At 31.1% G+C, this 18,308-nt stretch overlaps 1 protein-coding gene across 1 annotated transcript; it reads left to right on the top strand.

Moving 5' to 3' along the window:
- Positions 1–3,296: 3,296 nt before the first annotated feature.
- LOC109595085 (protein patched) lies at positions 3,297–16,547 on the top strand. The gene is made up of 5 exons (XM_020010369.2): positions 3,297–3,933; positions 9,473–9,999; positions 12,444–12,927; positions 12,990–13,616; positions 14,273–16,547. The coding sequence occupies exons 1-5, from the start codon at positions 3,808–3,810 to the stop codon at positions 16,172–16,174; spliced, it is 3,666 nt and encodes a 1,221-aa protein (XP_019865928.1). The 5' UTR covers positions 3,297–3,807; the 3' UTR covers positions 16,175–16,547.
- Positions 16,548–18,308: the final 1,761 nt, after the last annotated feature.

The raw sequence follows: 18,308 nt of genomic DNA, 5'->3' as shown, positions 1-18,308 counted from the left end.
TTAATAATTTATTTTTATTTATGCATTGATTTACAAACACGAATTATAGATGCATTTAACGGAAGATAAATGGGGCTCAACACATATAACAGCACAGTTTATTATAAAACCAATAAAACTGTTCTCGAATTGTTTCCAAGACACATTACTTACATTTAATTAAGACCTTCAGTTCAGTTCTAGACTACTGTAAAGAAGTCTCCAGTACTCTCCACAATCTGGTGAATTCTGGACGTTCCCAGAACTTGCGAGCACGTTGGCCCTCAATATGTTGTTTTCATCTTAAACGGCGGGAACATTTTAATAATGTTTACAAACATATTCATTAAAGACCCCAATCTGATGGTGAAATATAATATTAGGCAATTTAAATATATATATATATATATATATATATATATATATATATATATATATATATATATTAAATTAAAACCACACTGAAATTCTTAAATGAACATATAACATAATTATTTCAATTATATTCAATTATATATATAAAACTATTTTTATATTAGGATAGTTATAGAAAAGATTTGATAAATTGATTTTGGCATCAACTAAAATTAGACATTATATAAAAAATAATCATATAGTTTTTTATTATTATGATACATTTTATCATATCCTATTCGATATCTTGTTATTTTATTATTTGTTTTAAGTAAATTGACTAAATTTTATGAGGTCACAATTAAAACAATCGTAAAAAGTGTATAATTTGGCGCCCAACTTTAATTTTAATTTATTTTTTTTTTAGGTCATTTTTATAATTCTGTCATAAATTTAAATATTATTGTTAATTACTAAAATTTTGATTTTTTACACCTGTAAAATATGTAGTTCACGTCATTATCAAGAGACAATTTACCTTAAAATTAAATGAAAAGGATTCACAGATTTTGGCGCCCAACTTTAATTTTATCTAATTTATATCATTTTTAAATAAATTTAAGTATCTATTTATCTAGTTAGTAATTAATAAAATTGATTTTTCAGTTATATAAAATAATTGAGGTTGTTATTACTGTACTTTACAATTTTAAAATAATAAAAAGAGTTTAATAATTTCATTTTGGCGCCCAACTTTGATTTTAAGTGATGTTCACCATGTTCAAATATTTTAAATGTACATTTATTACTGTTATTTATTAACAAAATAGATTTTTTTAAATATATAAAATAATTAATGTGTTTTTAAATTAAATGTGGCGCCGAACTTTAATTTTAACTAATTTATATCGTTTTTTTAAATAAATTAAGTATCTATTTATTATTGTTAGTAATTAATAAAATTGATTTTTCAGTTGTATAAAATAATTGAAGTCGTTATTAATAAAAAATTTTAAAATCATAGAGTTAAATAAATTAATTTTGGCGCCCAACTTTGATTTTAATTATTGCTAATTATTAAAAATATTGATTATTTTAAAATATAAAAAATAATTGAAGACATTCTAAATAAATGTTGGTGCTCAATTTTTATTTTAACTAATTTATATTGCTTTTTTAATAAATTTAAGAATGTGTTTAATATTCTTATTTATAAATAAAATTATTTTTAGTTATATGAAATAATTGAAGTTAGTTATTAATAAAGAATGTATTTTACGATTTTTTATAATTTTTAAATAAATTAAAGCATATATTTATTATTGTTATGTATTAATAAAATTATTTTTTTTAAAATATATAAAATAATTAAAGACATTATAAATAAATTTTGGCGCCCAACTTTAATTTTAATTAATTTATATCGTTTTCTTTTAAATAAATTTATGCATATTATTGTTAGTTATTATAAAATTGATTTTTTAGATATACGAAATAATTCGTAAAGTTGTTATTAATAAAAATATGTACCTTACAATTTTAGAATTATAAAGAGAGTCTAATTATTTTATTTTGGTGCCCAACTTTAATTTTAATTAATTTTTATCATTTTTATATAAATTTAAGCATATATTTATTATTGTTAATTATTAGAAAAAATAGTTTTATTTTATATATTTAAAATAATTGAAGACTTTATAAAAAAATTTTGGCGCTCAACTTTAATTTTAATTAACTCGTTTTTTTAATAAATTTAAGTATTTATTTATTATTGTTAGTCATAATATAATTGATTTTTTAGAGATATGAAATAATTGAAGTCGTTATTAATAAAAAAATGTATCTTACAATTTTTGAATCCACTTATTCGATTTTTGCGTCCAATTTTGATTTTAACTAATTTTTATTATTTTCAGATGTATTTAAGTATATATTTATTATTGTTATGTATTAATAAAATTAATTTTTTAAATATATAAAATAATTAAAGACATTATAAATATATTTTGGCGCCCAACTTTAATTTTAACTAATTGATATTTGTTTTTACGTTATAATTAATTTATCACATATAATAAATAAAACGTTTATTGCAAAATTCTTATTATTAGTAAATATATAATAAACAATTCTCAACATTTCATTGACGAGGCGTCAACTCAATTTGGGCGCCCAACTCCGAAGCCTCGTGCATTTAAATTATACCAAAACAAAATTAAAATTTCAGTTACACCGTAACCTTTACTCTTACGCATTGTATGCCAAAAACAATTGACCACAACCGAAAAACAAACAACAAATAAGCTACCTCACATGTATTTATGAATATTACTAAAACGAATTAAAAAAAATTACGGATATATTCAATATTCTAATGAGAAAGAAATGGCGCCCAAACTTATGCATAATACATATATAACAGCACGGTCCGCTTTAAATTTTATTGCAAAATTGTTAAGATGCAAATGCCGTTGCAATTGAAATTTTCTCGAATAGCCTGGAACTGTTCCATCGCTTCTTAATTTAATTAAGGACCATGCGTTCCGTGTGTGTGCATCTTTGGAAGTGGTTTTTTTTTTCCCTCGGTGCCACCGTAACGACAACTCCGATAAAATAATTAGCACTCTCAAAGCAAAAACACCCAGTCAGTTCTGGAAGTAGCCGGAGCCTTAATTTTTTTAATTTTTTCCTTGACATCGTGTCGATTTTATCAGGACGAAAAATATTAATAAGGCACAACGACACGGATTCATTAAGGATCCTAATGCGATGGTGAAAATCGTAAGTAATGTAATTTGGAGAATTTACATTCAAACATAATGCTGTGGGTGGTCCAGGTTCGGAGAAGCTCGCCAGCGCTCGCCGGCTGAGAGAGAGTTGAGACACTCTTGTGTTCTGTACACAACCGACTGAATTCGACGCTAGTCCCTTGTGGAGTGTGGTGTTGTTAGTTGCCAGTGGACTTGGTCGCACGTATTTTGTATTTATTTATGTTTATATTGCATATGACTGTCAAAATTTCATTCGACACGTGAACCGACGGCTTGCGTGCACTGTTCGAGTGATTCGAACGATGGTTTCACGGTGTTTTTGAACGGGACTTGGACGAATTCACGAGTGCAGATAGTACCCAACGTGTCTTTTTTATTTCTTCCACATTTTCGTGTGATTGTGAAATAATAGTTCACCTTAAAATTCGGTAATGTCGCTGAAGAAGTAATGACCAGCGACAGCAACAGCAACGTTAGTCGTCGCAACGTAAAATGTTACGGGAACTGAATCGAACAGTAAGAATTTTCTACCTAGTAAACAGTATTTGATTTAAACGTAGGGGGTTAAATAGGATGGGTGTAAGTGGCATAACGGATAGAAGGAAGTGTGTTTGTGAGACATAATGTGTTGTGCGGGTCACCCCATTGCCTATGATCAGCCCGAAAGCTAAAAGAAGCTGCTGGAACCGTTTGCTCGGTGACGATGGCATCCATGGGGCCATCAGAATCGTCACCTACGGAAACTGCAGATCGAGAAAGACATCAATCGGATTTGTACACGAGACCCGGATGGGTAGATGCGGACATCGCTTTAGGACAACTGGACCAGGTAATTTATAAATAATATAAATGTCATAACATAAACACGACCACAACAAATGGCACTTCGTTCCTCGAGAGACAGAGACGGGATTACTTTGGGTTGGGGCTCGTTGCTTGGCTTTTTTTTTTGTGTGCATTTGCCGAATTCTGAATTATATTTATTGTCTCGGTGGTTGAATCAGGTGTGATAGATGTTTTGGAGCCAGACCTGATCAATGTCTGGTGGGCGCTGTATAGCCGTGTTACGCTAGCCTTGGTAAGACCATCGGACCACCGGCATAGCTGCTTGTGTGGTCCTCAGCTAGCTTAGCGGCTTAGTTTTACCTGTACCGCACACCCCTTATCACCATTCTTATTCTTCGGACCCTACCGCTGCACATTCAAATGTTCCTCCAAATACTGGTACTCACTTGGACTTTATTACAAACTAATTCATTCTATTACTCCGCTAATCATTCTAAATCTATTCAGGCTTATTAATATTTATAAGCATATAAACTGCAATTAAATATATCTGCGATCTTGTAGTCTCGAATCAATTAGGTCTTCGTATTATTTAGTATTTGCTACGGTACTGACTATGACCATTTACATCGTACCTCATTTTAATTAATTCCACAAATACCTTTACAAGAGCCTCACCCCCCTAAAAAGGGACACCACTGGGCCGCCATACCAACCTATTTCCGACACATTTCAATGTGTCCCCCTCCGTCTGCTTCTGACACCATTCCATCCATATATTGAGCCGTCTATAAAATCATTTGATTAGCGCTGACTTGAGCAATTATTTAATTTAATAGCGCCGACACATCTGATGATGGGTCGCCCATCGGACGGTACCGAGAATTTCGACTTCCGGTGGTACCTTCGGCCATGTTGGAAAAAAACCCGGCCGAATTGTGCGTTCATGAAAACTGTTAAGGCGACTAATCGACCCACGGTTTCTCGAAATTTATTAAAATGTCTCGGTACTTCCAGGAATGCCGAAACCCATTAATAATAAATGCGCCCGTTGGAAGCGTAACAGCATAAAATTATTATTGTTCGTAACGGAAACCAGTGGTTGATTCTGGTGGGTTTGTGTTTGTTTCGTGGTCCCGGTACCGTTTCGACGTTCACGTACGTCGAACGTTGATCGAACGTACTCGGGACATGCCCGAAATAGTTAATAAGACCCGGGTCTAGTTGGGCGCTACGCTTCATTTTTTTTTTTTTGTCTCATTCGGCCAACGGGGGAATTGAACATCTGTCAACCACCCTGTAGGTATAAAATTTCTGTGCAACGATAATTCGAACAGGTAGTTTTCTGGGAAAAAGGCCATAAGCATCCGCATTGTGGCCGGGCCGATTGGTCCGACGTGGCCGTCGTAACTCGTGCAAATCAAAAAGGTAATTTCCGCCAATCGGCGGTGGAAACGCAGACGTCGAACTGAGCGGGGTGTTCTTGCATAAATATGTGGGGCGCTTTATGGTTTTTTAATCGTTCGGTGCGGATCCTGTGGCAATAATTTCGGTGGTATCCTTCTTGGAAGGATGGGACCGCCCTGCTCTATTAAAGGGCTGCGTCCATAAAAGAGGCCTCCGTCTCGACTTTTGACAAATGACAAAATTAACTCATAAGGCGACTTGGTGGTTCCTTTGATATTTCTATAATGACGGCGGCGCAAAGGGCAGAGGAAAAATAAGGGTCATTACTCAGGAATTCTTGAAGCAGACTTACGACACTCGGAGGTGCCTCCAAAAAAGTTTTACAATAACAATATCGAAACGATGAAACTGAACTTCCGTAGGTGGTACTGCATGGGTGGTCTCCGACAATCCGTTAAAAACTATGCGTTGTTAACAATTTGTTTGTGGTTGGATGTGTTGTTGTTAAAAAAAAAAATGTACGATTTTACCACTTCACTGAGTCTCGTGTGGTTTCTTTCGTTTTCGGTCGAATTTGACCTGAAAATACTGGGAAAAAGGTCTCTTATCAAACAATAGTAAATTATTTGCTTGTGGGTTATCACAGCACCACTCGGGTGGTCCAGCTTCTAACGGGCAAATCAACACATTCGTGTCATTGTAAAACCGGAGCGTTCCGGAGGTTTATTGTCTGTTGTTTCATTAACAATTACAATTTTACGAAAATATTAAAGAAGTTGCCTTCTGACGGAATCTGACCTGCGAAATACTCGGAAACGGTTTTATTATCGAAAGGAAAGTAGATGATTTGCTTGGAACATGGTATAGTGGGTTATCACCGTTCTACATGGGTGGTCCACATTTAAATAGACAACTCCCATAGAATTGACGGCTCGGATTTGATACACAGGGTGTTTGAAATTGATTTTGTATAGTCTGAACCAGTTTTGAAGTGTGACAGTTTTATTGCGGGTCATTTTACTCAATTAAGGGAAAGGAAATTGATGTACAATAATTAAATGCAGAATTATTTTACAACTGTATTAAGTATTAAGCAATATTTTTTTAATTAACAACTAACAAAATTATACAATCAATATTTAATATTTTAATATTACTCAATACTAAATAAATTCCAATATTATATAACATTTATATTGGTTAATTAAAAAATAACTTGTACCAATATTTAATTATTACATAATTTTATTGAAAATTATTATAATAATGATTACATATTATAAAAATTAGTTGTCAAAAATAACATAAAATGTATTAAATTATTAATGACCTTAAATAATTGATAAAAATACTAAAAATTGTCTGGTACTGTTCTACATGGGTGGTCCACTCACAAACAACTTCCAAAGAATTGTTGACTTAATTTTGATACACAGAGTGTTCGGACATTATATATAAAAAAAAAACAATACACAATATTTGATTAATTAAAAAAATATTCCAAGAAAATATTTGTGTAAAAAAATTATAATTATCTAATTGATATAATAAAATAATTACATGAACAGATCACTTAAATTTACAGAAATATTATATATCAATATTTTTAATTATAACATAAATTTGTTGAAGATTATTATAAAAAATGACTCGTCAAAAACTGATTTTAAAAAGTGAAATTTTATGAGGTTAAATAATTTTTAAAAATTGTGGGAATTGTCTGGTACAGTTCAACATGGGTGGTCCACATTTGAATAAACAACTTCCGAGGAATTGTTGGCTCAAATCTGGTATACAGGGTGTTTAAAATTTACTTTTATATATTAAATCTGTAACACAATTTTATAAGAATTTTAATACTAAAGTGAATATTTATTTAATTAAAAATCCTATTAATTAAAAAAAATTATAATTATCTGATAATTAAAATACAATAAATAGATGAACAAGTCATTGTAATGTATTAAAAAATTATAGCTTAGTCACTTTTGTTATATTTTTAATTATTATATAATTTTATTGAAGATAATGAAGTTAAATAATTTTAAAAAGTTATACAACTTGTCTGGTACTGTTCAACTTGGGTGGTCTAAATTTAAATAAACAACTTCCGAAGAATTGTTGGTTCAAGTGTGTTAAATACAGGGTGTTTAAAATTAACTTTTGTATTTTAAATCTGTATGACAATTTTATAAGAGTTTTAATAATAAAAAATATTGTTTAATTTTTCTTATTAATTATGTTAAAAAAATTATGATTAACTGATAATTATAATAAGATAAATAGATGAACAAGTCATTGAAATTAATTATAATATTTTAGCTTTGTTACATATATTTATAATTATTATTTAATTTTATTGAAAATTTTGATGTTAAATAATTTTTAAAAATTATAAAAATGGTCTGGTACTGTTCTACTTGGGTGGTCTAAACTGAAATAAACAACTCTAATATACAGGGTGTTTAACATTTACTTTATATATTTTAAATCTGTATAAAATTTTTATTAGAATTTTAATACTAAAGAACAGTGAATATTATTTATTTAATTAAAAAATTATATTTTTATTAATTTTAATAAAATAAATAGATGAAAAAAATTATTGAAGTTTGTTATATTATATTATTATTACTTATATAATTATATATTATAATTTTTTGAAGATTTGATATACAAAATGTTTTAAATTAATTTTATATTTTTTAAACAAGTATTGCAATTTTATTAGAGCTTAATAAAGATTTATTTAATTAAAAAACATATTTTTATTACTACCAAATATATTTATAAAATAATATTAATTAATAATTATCTAATTAATATAATAAAATCATTAGTTGAATAAATAGCTAAAATTTGTAAAAATATTAACTCAGTATTGAAAATTATTATTATTATTTTAAAACTATTAAATTGTTAATGAGGTTACATAATTTTTAAAAATTATAGGAATTCTCTAATACTGTTCTACATAGGTGGTCTAAATTTAAACATACAACTTCGAAGTAATTCTTAATTCAAGTCTGATGTACAGGGTGTTTAAAATTGACTTTATACATTTAAAATCTGTATGATAATAGGAAAATTATAGGAATTGTCTGGTACAGTTCTGCATGGGTGGTCCATATTTAAATGTACAACTTCAATTATTGGTTCATATATAGGGTGTTTAAAATTAATTTTATATTTTTAATACAATTTTATTAGAGTCCATATTCTAATAATATAGGAAAATAAACATTTATTTGACTTAATTTTTAATTAAAAAAAATATATTTAAAAATGTACTGTTATATAAAAAATAAAACCTCAACCTTAAAATAAATCAAAAATAATTCAATCAATTTTAAATACGTATTAAAAATAATTTGAAAATAAATAAACTCATCTGTAAAATTAGATATTGAAGGTTAAATTTATAATATTAATTTCAAAATATTGTGCATTATAAAAATGATTATCAACTTAATTATTAAAAATTGTTTATGTACTCATTTACAATGACCCCATAAATAGTAAACATTCTTATTAATGAACCAAGAAAATTTAAAAAAAATGGCACCATTTAAAGTGCCACATTAATAAAAATTTTTATGAATATGAATGGAAGTCAATAAATAATTTATTGTGTTTTTTTAGTTCTTGTTTTTTATGTTAATTGTGTTTAAAACCCATAGAAACGTTTGTTTGGTCAAGGTTACGTCAGATAAACTATATCAAAATCAAGACAAGTAAAAAACGGTAACATTGTAACATTAATTAAAACAATTAAGAATCGCATTGGTGGCAGCTATCCGATTAACTATGTGCCTGACGTAAACGTAAAACGAAGCGGCAACAGTTAAAATAAAAATTATACACAAATGTAGTTTAGTTGTGTGTGTGTGTGTGTGAAATAAATGCGCAGCGTAGAATTGGTTTGGAATGATCGAATGTGTGAAGGGGCAGGTGGTCTCGGTGGGTTCCCCATGTGTACGTCTATGAAGGCGGCAGGATGGTACGGATGATACGGCCGTGCGGGGCGGGGTGGGGAGGCCGAAGGAGTACGCTCGGAGTACGGCGGCATACGCCATATCCGTATGCTGCTTATGTATATACTTGGGTGGTCTGGGTGACGTCAGCTCCACAACCTGGGTGGTCCACAAATAAATGCATGTTGTACTCTGTTGCAGGGCAAGGCGAACGGAGACCGTGGCATTCTGTGGGTTCGTGGCCGAATTCAAAGGCAGCTGCATTCGCTGGGCGGCATCCTGGACGGCCATGCCGGCAAGTTCCTGTTCGTCAGTTTTCTGGCGATCGCCACCTTCTCGGTCGGCCTGAAGAGCATGACATTTCATTCCGACATCGAACTATTATGGGCCGAGCCGTCGACGAATCCGGACTCGTCGCCGCCGGAAATGCTGTCCACCCATCAAATGGTCGTGCAGACCGGGATCGATGAGGACGTTAATCTGCTGCATCCGCACGGTCTGCTGGAACATTTGGCGTTGGTGCAGCGGGCCACGCAGGTCACCATCACCATGTACGACATCACCTGGCGGCTGAAGGACCTGTGCCAGTCGCCCAGCATTCCCAACATCGATATTTACAATATCGAGACGATTTTCGAGAAAATGATGCCCTGCTCGATAGTCACTCCATTGGATTGCTTTTGGGAAGGTTCAAAGCTGTTGGGGCCACCCTTTCCCGTCCATATACCGTAAGTCAACCGACGAGTAAATTGCTAGTCCAACACACAACTCAGAATATCCATTCTAAAAAAGGGAAAAAATAAATGAAAACCGATTTTATTAATCTAAATCGGGATGTTTAATCCATGCATCAACATAAATAGTTACGCCTGTCGGCTTTATCACATTGTTTATGAACTTATCAATAATTAACAACCACTAATGAATGAATTAAATCAGAAGTCAATAATGTTTTTTTTGCAAGATCAGCGTTTCTATAAATTATAATTAATGTTAACTGGAGTTTACTATTTTATTGCCAATGATTGAGTAATTGTTGCAATATACGGGTTAAATCTAAGTAAAATAAAAATTCAAATGTCATTTTTTAGCATCAAACATCTCAAAAAAAAAGCAAATAATTTGTCTTCGGTAATTTTGTGCATTGGAAACATAAATACTAATTAAATATTACGTTCTATGTAAAATAATTGAGTTTATGGTTATGAAAGTCTTCTAATTTTCAGTTTTTTATTTTAATTTTTTATACTTCTCAATTTTCAGAATGTCTAAGATTAATACAATGAATTTTTGACAACTTGACTTTCACACTATTATTTAAAAAAACCATAAATTGTTATTTCTTTATTCAATTTCTAATGAATGTCTTAAATTTAATTTATAAGAATTCATAACGTAAATATATTGTTTTCTACTCATATTAATACAACGAACTAAAAATTGTCGTAAACTCATCATCAAATCAAAACATTTAACTAAAAACATTTTTGTTCAATGACATTTTACGTAAAGTTATTGAGTTTAGGGTTAGAAAGTTATTTTATCTTAAAAGCTTTTCCATTTTTGAAACTTCACAGTTTTTATAATGTCTGAGATTAATATAATCAATTTTCACAATTTGACTTTCACAGTATTGTTTAAAACAATAAATTGTTAAAAAATTTACTCTAAAGTTGTATTTTTATTTATTAATTTATATGAATTCTTAACGTAAATATATTGTTTTCCATATTAATATAACTAACTAAAAATTGTCGTAAACTCATTATTAAATCAAAACATTTAACTAAAAATGTAACATTTTAATTCAACGACATTTTACGTAAAGTTATTGAGTTTAGGATTACGAAAGTTATTTTATCTTAAAAATTTGTTCCAGTTTTGATACTTCACAATTTTTAAAATGTCTGAGATTAATATAATCAATATTTATAACTTAATTTTCACACTTTTATTTAAGAACTATACATTTTTAAAGAATTTAGTATAAAGTTATTTGTTTGATTAATTTCTAATGAATGTCTTAAATTTAATTTATAAGAATTCATAACTTAAATATGTTATTTTCCATTTTAACACAACCAACTAAACATTGTCATAAATTGTCATCATTAAATCATAACATTTAATTAAAAATATAACATTTTTGTTCAACGACATTTTACATAAAGTTATTGAGTTTATAATTACGAAAGTTATCTTATTTTAAAAGCTTTTTTCATATTTGATACTTCACAATTTTTAGAATGTCTGAGTTTAATTAATGTAATCAATATTTACAGCTTCACTTTCACACAATTATTTAAAACATATAATTTTTTAAAGAATTTACTCTAAAGTTTATGATTAAGTAAGTTATTTTACTTAAAAACATATTTGATATTTAGAATATCTGAGTTTAATATAATCAATATTTACAAAAAAAAACTTGCACTTGTTTTTTCTAAACTAGAAATTGTTAAAGAATTTACTGAATTTTTTTTTGATGTAGTTGTTTATAAATGTCTTAAATTGATGATGTAAATATGTTACTACAGCCTACCAAAAATTGCGATAAAATCATCATCAAATCATAACATTCAACTTATTAATTCACAATCATCAAGAGATAACATTTTCGTTCGGACTAAGAAAACAACATTTTTAATTAAAATTCAACAGACAATCGTACAAAATATAAACATTGAACGTTTCAATTTTACTTTCAAAAAACGAACAGATTACATTGTACCGTATATGTGTCATTAAACCTTACATAATTGAATATTTTTTAAACATCACAGTTGGTTTAAAAATAACACAAAGTTCGGATCTAGTTAAAGATATTCCGCTGCAACACATAGGCGTGCCGTCAACATTTCATTTTATTTCGTCCGTTTCAAATTTATTATCTCTCCTCGAGTCGTGCTTTGATGTCGTTGAATAAATTTTATGATCGTATAATGTTCCGGAATTAAATCGTACAGATAGGAACAAATAATTATTAAATTTTATTTGGCACCATGAATTGCTGCTAGAATTTCAATGTCTGACAGTTATTTTATTATTTATTCACCGGCTGTTTTAGTTGAGATGTCTGCTCCAAAATTGTTTTCAAATTTGAGTTTTATTACAATAATTAATATGTTAATTGTAACCACCAACTAATTAATTAATATTGGCTTCTGTTTAGAACGATACCAACAAGCGACGAGCTGAAATGGACGAACCTCAATCCGATGAAGCTGCTCAACATGCTGAAGAAGAAGGACCTCCAGTTCGACTACCACCTGCTCGAAGACTATTTGAAGCGTGCAGGCATCACCACCGGCTTCCAGGAGAAGCCGTGCCTCAATCCCCAGGACCCGGAGTGTCCGGAGACGGCGCCAAACTTCAACACCACCCAACCGATGGACGTTGGTGCTGAACTGACCAGCGGTTGTTACGGTTTCGCCGCCAAGTACATGCACTGGCCCGAGGACTTAATTGTGGGTGGTGCACAGAAAAACAAATCTGGTCATATAAAACAAGCCAAAGCTTTACAAACCGTTGTACAATTAATGGGGGAGCATGAGTTTTACGAGTATTGGTCCGGCCATTACAAAGTGCATCATGCTGGGTGGAATCCAGATAAGGCCACCGCTGTTTTAAATGCTTGGCAGAAGAAATTTGCGCAGGTAAGACACAATTACCACTTAACAATTGGGCTTGGAGTTTAATGGTTGTTGTTTTGTTGCAGGAAGTGGTCCGTTTGTCCAAAAGCAAAGAGTCCTCCACCTCCTACTTGTTCCACACGTTTTCAACTGCTAACTTAAACATGATACTTAAGGAGCATTCTAAGACTGATTTGATTAAACTGGGAATAGTATTAGCTGTAGTTGCTTTATACAGTTGGGTAGCCCAATCCGGAATAGCAGTATTCGGTGTTATAGTATTAGCTAGTTCAGCGACAGCTGCCCTAGGAGTCTGTAGTCTGATAGGTCTTCCAATGAATCTACTTAGTACACAAGTATTACCCTTCATAACCGTGGGTCTGGCCATGAGAGAGATGTTCCTCATACTATCGACCCAGGCGGAACGGAATCTCACACCTTCCGAAGTGCTGCAACGCACTGGTCCAAATATAATTTCCTCAGCTTTAATTAACTCTGCGGCCTTCGCCGCAGCTGCCATTTTACCAGTTCCTGCTTTAAGGGTGTTCTGCCTTCAATGTGGAGTGTTGATAATCTTCCATTGTGCAGCTCTCATCATCGTATTTCCTTCGCTCCTGGCGTTGCGTCAAAGATGCTGCAAGGGCGACGTACCTTGCTTCAAGTCGGAGGTGCGGACCAAAGCCAATCATCCTATCAACAACAACAATGATCCGGTAAGCAAGTCCACTTTTTTACACTGAAACTTTGTAAGAGAAATGTATTCAAACGGAATGGTCATAAGTTAAACGACAAGTACCATTAAAATTAATGGGGCAAGTCGAACTTTCACATTATTAAACATATGCATTATGAAAATTATTATGATGGCTGAACTTGTTTATTTATCCGAACCTTAATCTCGGAATCAACGTCGAAATCTGCTTGACGTCTTGATTTTAAATTTTTTTATGAAGCTGTGTTTTACAATGTAATTACTTTTATGATTCTTCGTGAGTACCGCTTTTAATCTTTGTTCTAAATGAAGCAGTACTTTGTTTAATGTACCTGCATAGACTTCAAAGCTGTTATTAGTCATCATTACTACCATACATTGTATCTAATACTTATAAAATGCTAAAATTTTAATGCCATCAATCTTAAAATGTTGCCTTCATGACTTAGATTATTTTGTATACAACAGTTGCCACAAGTCTTAATTTATGGCACATGACAATTGAAATCAATAGCAATTAAATGTGTCGATCGGTGCATTTAATTATCCCCTTATCTTTTAAATGACACGTCTATTGCCTACACACAACAATCAATAACAATCATAAACTAAATTCTCGGAATTACGCAGGACTCATTCGTAACAATTTGATTACAGGAACACGGTGCCAACTTACTCAGGGGAGATATCGACTGCAAGAAGAAGGCCAACATTTTCTGGCTCATAAACCGTTACCTGACCCTCTTGCTGCTCAAACCGTTCGTGAAAGTGCTGCTCTGCCTGACGTACGTCGTCTTAATCATCTTCTGCGTCTTCAACGGCTCCAAATTGGAATTCGACGTGAGGATCTCGACGTTTTTGCCGAAGAACACGCAAGAGTACAAATACCTCGAGGCCCAGAACAAGTACTTCGGATTCTACAACTTCTACTTGGTGACCACCGAGTTGGAGTATCCGTTGCAGCAACCGCTTCTGTACGAGTACCACTCGTCGTTGACCAACATACCGCACGTGCTGAAGGACTCCAACGGCGGGCTGAACATGAACGACTTCTGGCTGTCGAACTTCCGGGAGTTCCTCACCGATCTTCAGGAGGAGTTCGACAGGAACAGGAATTTGAGCTGCGTTACCAGTGAAAAATGGTTCCCCAATGCGACTGAAAAGGCGGTTCTGGCTTTCAAGCTGTTAGCTCAGACGGGGGTGGTGGAATATCCGGTGGACAAAAGTCAGATACTTAAAAAGAGACTGGTCAAAAACAACATAATAGATCCGAAGGCGTTTTACAACTATCTGACTGTTTGGAACAGTAACGACCAAATATCTTATACCAGTTCGCAGGCCAATCTAATACCAAAACCGTTCTCGTTCTTCAGCTCAAAGACTGAATATGATTTGAAGATTCCAAAGTCGCACCCTTTGGTGTACACACAAATGCCATTTTACCTTAAGAACTTGAAGAACACCCAGGACATTGTGACAACGTTGAAGCAAATCAAGGACATAAGTGAGGAATTCAACAGCAAAGGACTGAAAAACTACCCGGTGGGATTGATATTCGCTTACTTCAACCAGTTCTTGCTGCTGGATAGACTGCTGGCGGCCCAGTTTATCCTAACAATGATGGCCGCAGCCCTAGTAGCATCCATTTCGATACAATGGACCAAACTGCTTTGTCCATTGTTCAGTGCCTTGACCAGTTTGTTGTTGATGTGCCTTGTTGACGTAAATGCTTTAAGTGGAACATTGGGTGCCTTGCACTTCATCATAATAAGCAGGAACATTCTATTAATCATGACTAGCTTTTTGTGTGCGATTGGTAGCAGAGAAAGAAGATTGAGGATGTCCTTGGAAGTGACAACCGAGGCCATCATTAAAGGAGACATCGGTCTTCTAGTATGCACCGCAGTATTAGTCACCTCGCACTTCGAATTCATAGAGCAGCACCTCTTCACATCCATCGTCGTGTCCGTCGGAGGGTCCCTGCTGAATTCGCTGATTTTCTTCCCACTGTTGCTCACCATTCTAGGCCCCAAGCCCGAGTTGGAGCCCTTGGAGCACACCGACCGCATCTCCACGCCTCCACCGCCAGTTCTGCCACACCAGACGGTGATCACCGAGCGCAATTCCAGGAACAGCACCAACTCCAGTTACTCCAGACCCACGAGAAGGACGACGTCGCATTCGAAGGCCACACGCGAGCCGAGCCTGACCACCATCACCGAGGAGAGCTGTAACCAAAGCATCGTGGTCGAGCCCCAAGTGACCGTCGAGTACAGCAGCCCCGAGTCCAGTTCCAGCGGCCAGTACACCACCAAGGTGACGGCGACCGCAAACATTAAAGTGGAACTGGTGGCGCCCGTATACAGATCGTCGAAATGTGGCAAGTGTCATAGGTCAAACAAATGCTTTACGAACAGGAGGAACAGCAATAGTCAGAGATCGAATCCGGCCGGCGTTCATCAACGTTGTCGTTGTTGTAAACAAGACTCTACCGATAGTAGTGATAGCAGTTTAGAGACTGATACTACCGAGGCTGAAACATGCCGTGCTAGCAGCTAGCATCCTCTGCGTCTGTTTTCATTTTGGACTTGTTAAGCTTTATTCACACCTTAAAAGAAAATTCAATGGTTTTTTTTGTACTATGGTAACGTTTGGCATGTTTTAGTTTCAGTTTATGGGTGTGTGTAGGGCCTGACAATTCTTTACCATTTTCTTGGCTATATGTCTTTTTTGTTAATATTGATGATGTTGTTACCATGTAAGGATCAAATAAAATCCATGTAAAATAGTATGTTTGTTTATATTGCATATATGTATACCATTCACTTATTTATTAAAAGACAATGTAAGATAGTATAGTGTATAATTTTAAAAATATATGTCAACGGTATTATTTATATTATTTTTAAGTAAAAAAATATTTTGACAATCACTTTAGAGTATTTTTTACCCCGATTTTATCCTGATATTGTAAAAAAAATAAATGTTGACGAATATTTATTAAGAAATATACTATAAATACAGGTACGTATAAGGAAATAATTATTAAAAATTAATTTGATTAATATAAATAGGTGAAACTAAAAAGATATCAAAATATTTAAGAAAAAAATTAAAATATTATAAAACATTTAAAAATTTTAAAAGAAATTTAAAAATATCACTTTTAAATTATATCGTTATATCACAATATTAATATTATAAAAAAATTCAATAAATATTAAAATAATTATTAATTAATATTATTATTATTATTACAAGAAAGAATATTTAAAATAATATTCCATCAAAAATTACGTTTAAAAACCACCAAAAAATGAAATTAAGAATGTATCATTCAATTTTTTGATTTTAAATATGGGAATAACTATTAAAAAAAATTAAGAATTAGATATTATTCAATTATTCAAACCACCAACAAAATTTGAAATTAAAAGATATGTTAAAAAAGATAAATATTAAAAAAAAATGACAATACTAAAAGTTTTCACATAAATTTAAAAATATCACATTTTTAATATTCTTATATCACAATATTAATGTTATAAAACATTTCAATAAATATTAAAATAATTCTATTAAATTGTTATTATTGTCATTATTATTGCAAAAACAAACATCTAAAATAATATTTTAACACATTTTTATACATAAAAATTCCCAAAAAATTGAAATTAAAAATATAACATACAATTTTTTTGTGAAATTCGAAATAAATATCAAGAAAGAAAAAAATTAGAAATAAATTTTGAGAATATTAAAAAATATAATTAAAATTTTCACATAAATTTAAAAATATTATAAAAAATTTCATTGAATATTAAAATAGTTCAATTAAATTATTATTAATATCATTATTATTACAAAGACATACATTTAAAATAATATTTTACGTATAAAAATTTAAATTAATATGTCATACAATTTTTTATGAAACTCGAAATAAATATTAAAAAAGATAAATATCAAAAATAAATTTTGAGAATGTTAAAGAATATAATTAAAATTTTCATATAAATTTTAATGTATCAATATTTTTATATCCCAATATTAATATTATAAAAAATTTCAGTGAATATTAAAATAATTCTATTAAATTGTTATTAATATCATTATAATTATTACAAGAACAAACATTTAAAACAATATTTTAATAGATTTTTACGTATAAAAACCACCAAAAAAATGAAATTAAAATATATCATACAATTTTTTTTGTTTTAAATATGTGAAACTTGAAATAAATATAAAAAAAGACAAATATTAGAAATAAATTTTGAGAACATTAAAAAATATAATTAAAATTTTCACATAAATTTAAAAATATCATATTGTTAATATTTTTTATATCACAATATTAATATTATAAAAAATTATAATCATATTGTTATTATTAGCATTATTATTACAATAACAAACATTTAAAACAATATTTTAGGTATAAAAATCCAAATATTAAAGTTTAATTTTTTATTTATATATGTTAAATTGTAACAACAAGTTGATTATTTTACATTTGTGTGAATTATTCTACCAAAAAAAAACTGTATTTAGTTTTTGCTCACTGCCAAGGTTAAACAACTGATAAAGACCTACACACCTCATCAAAAATGCAAATTTACCACAGGACACCGTCGATCATTAAGGTAAATAAAACACAATTTGTTTAATAATATATACAATTATCATTCAC

This window comes from Aethina tumida, chromosome 1 (assembly GCF_024364675.1).
Source record: "Aethina tumida isolate Nest 87 chromosome 1, icAetTumi1.1, whole genome shotgun sequence".
Lineage (NCBI taxonomy): Eukaryota > Metazoa > Arthropoda > Insecta > Coleoptera > Nitidulidae > Aethina > Aethina tumida.
This window is presented reverse-complemented; position numbering and strand designations above follow the sequence as displayed.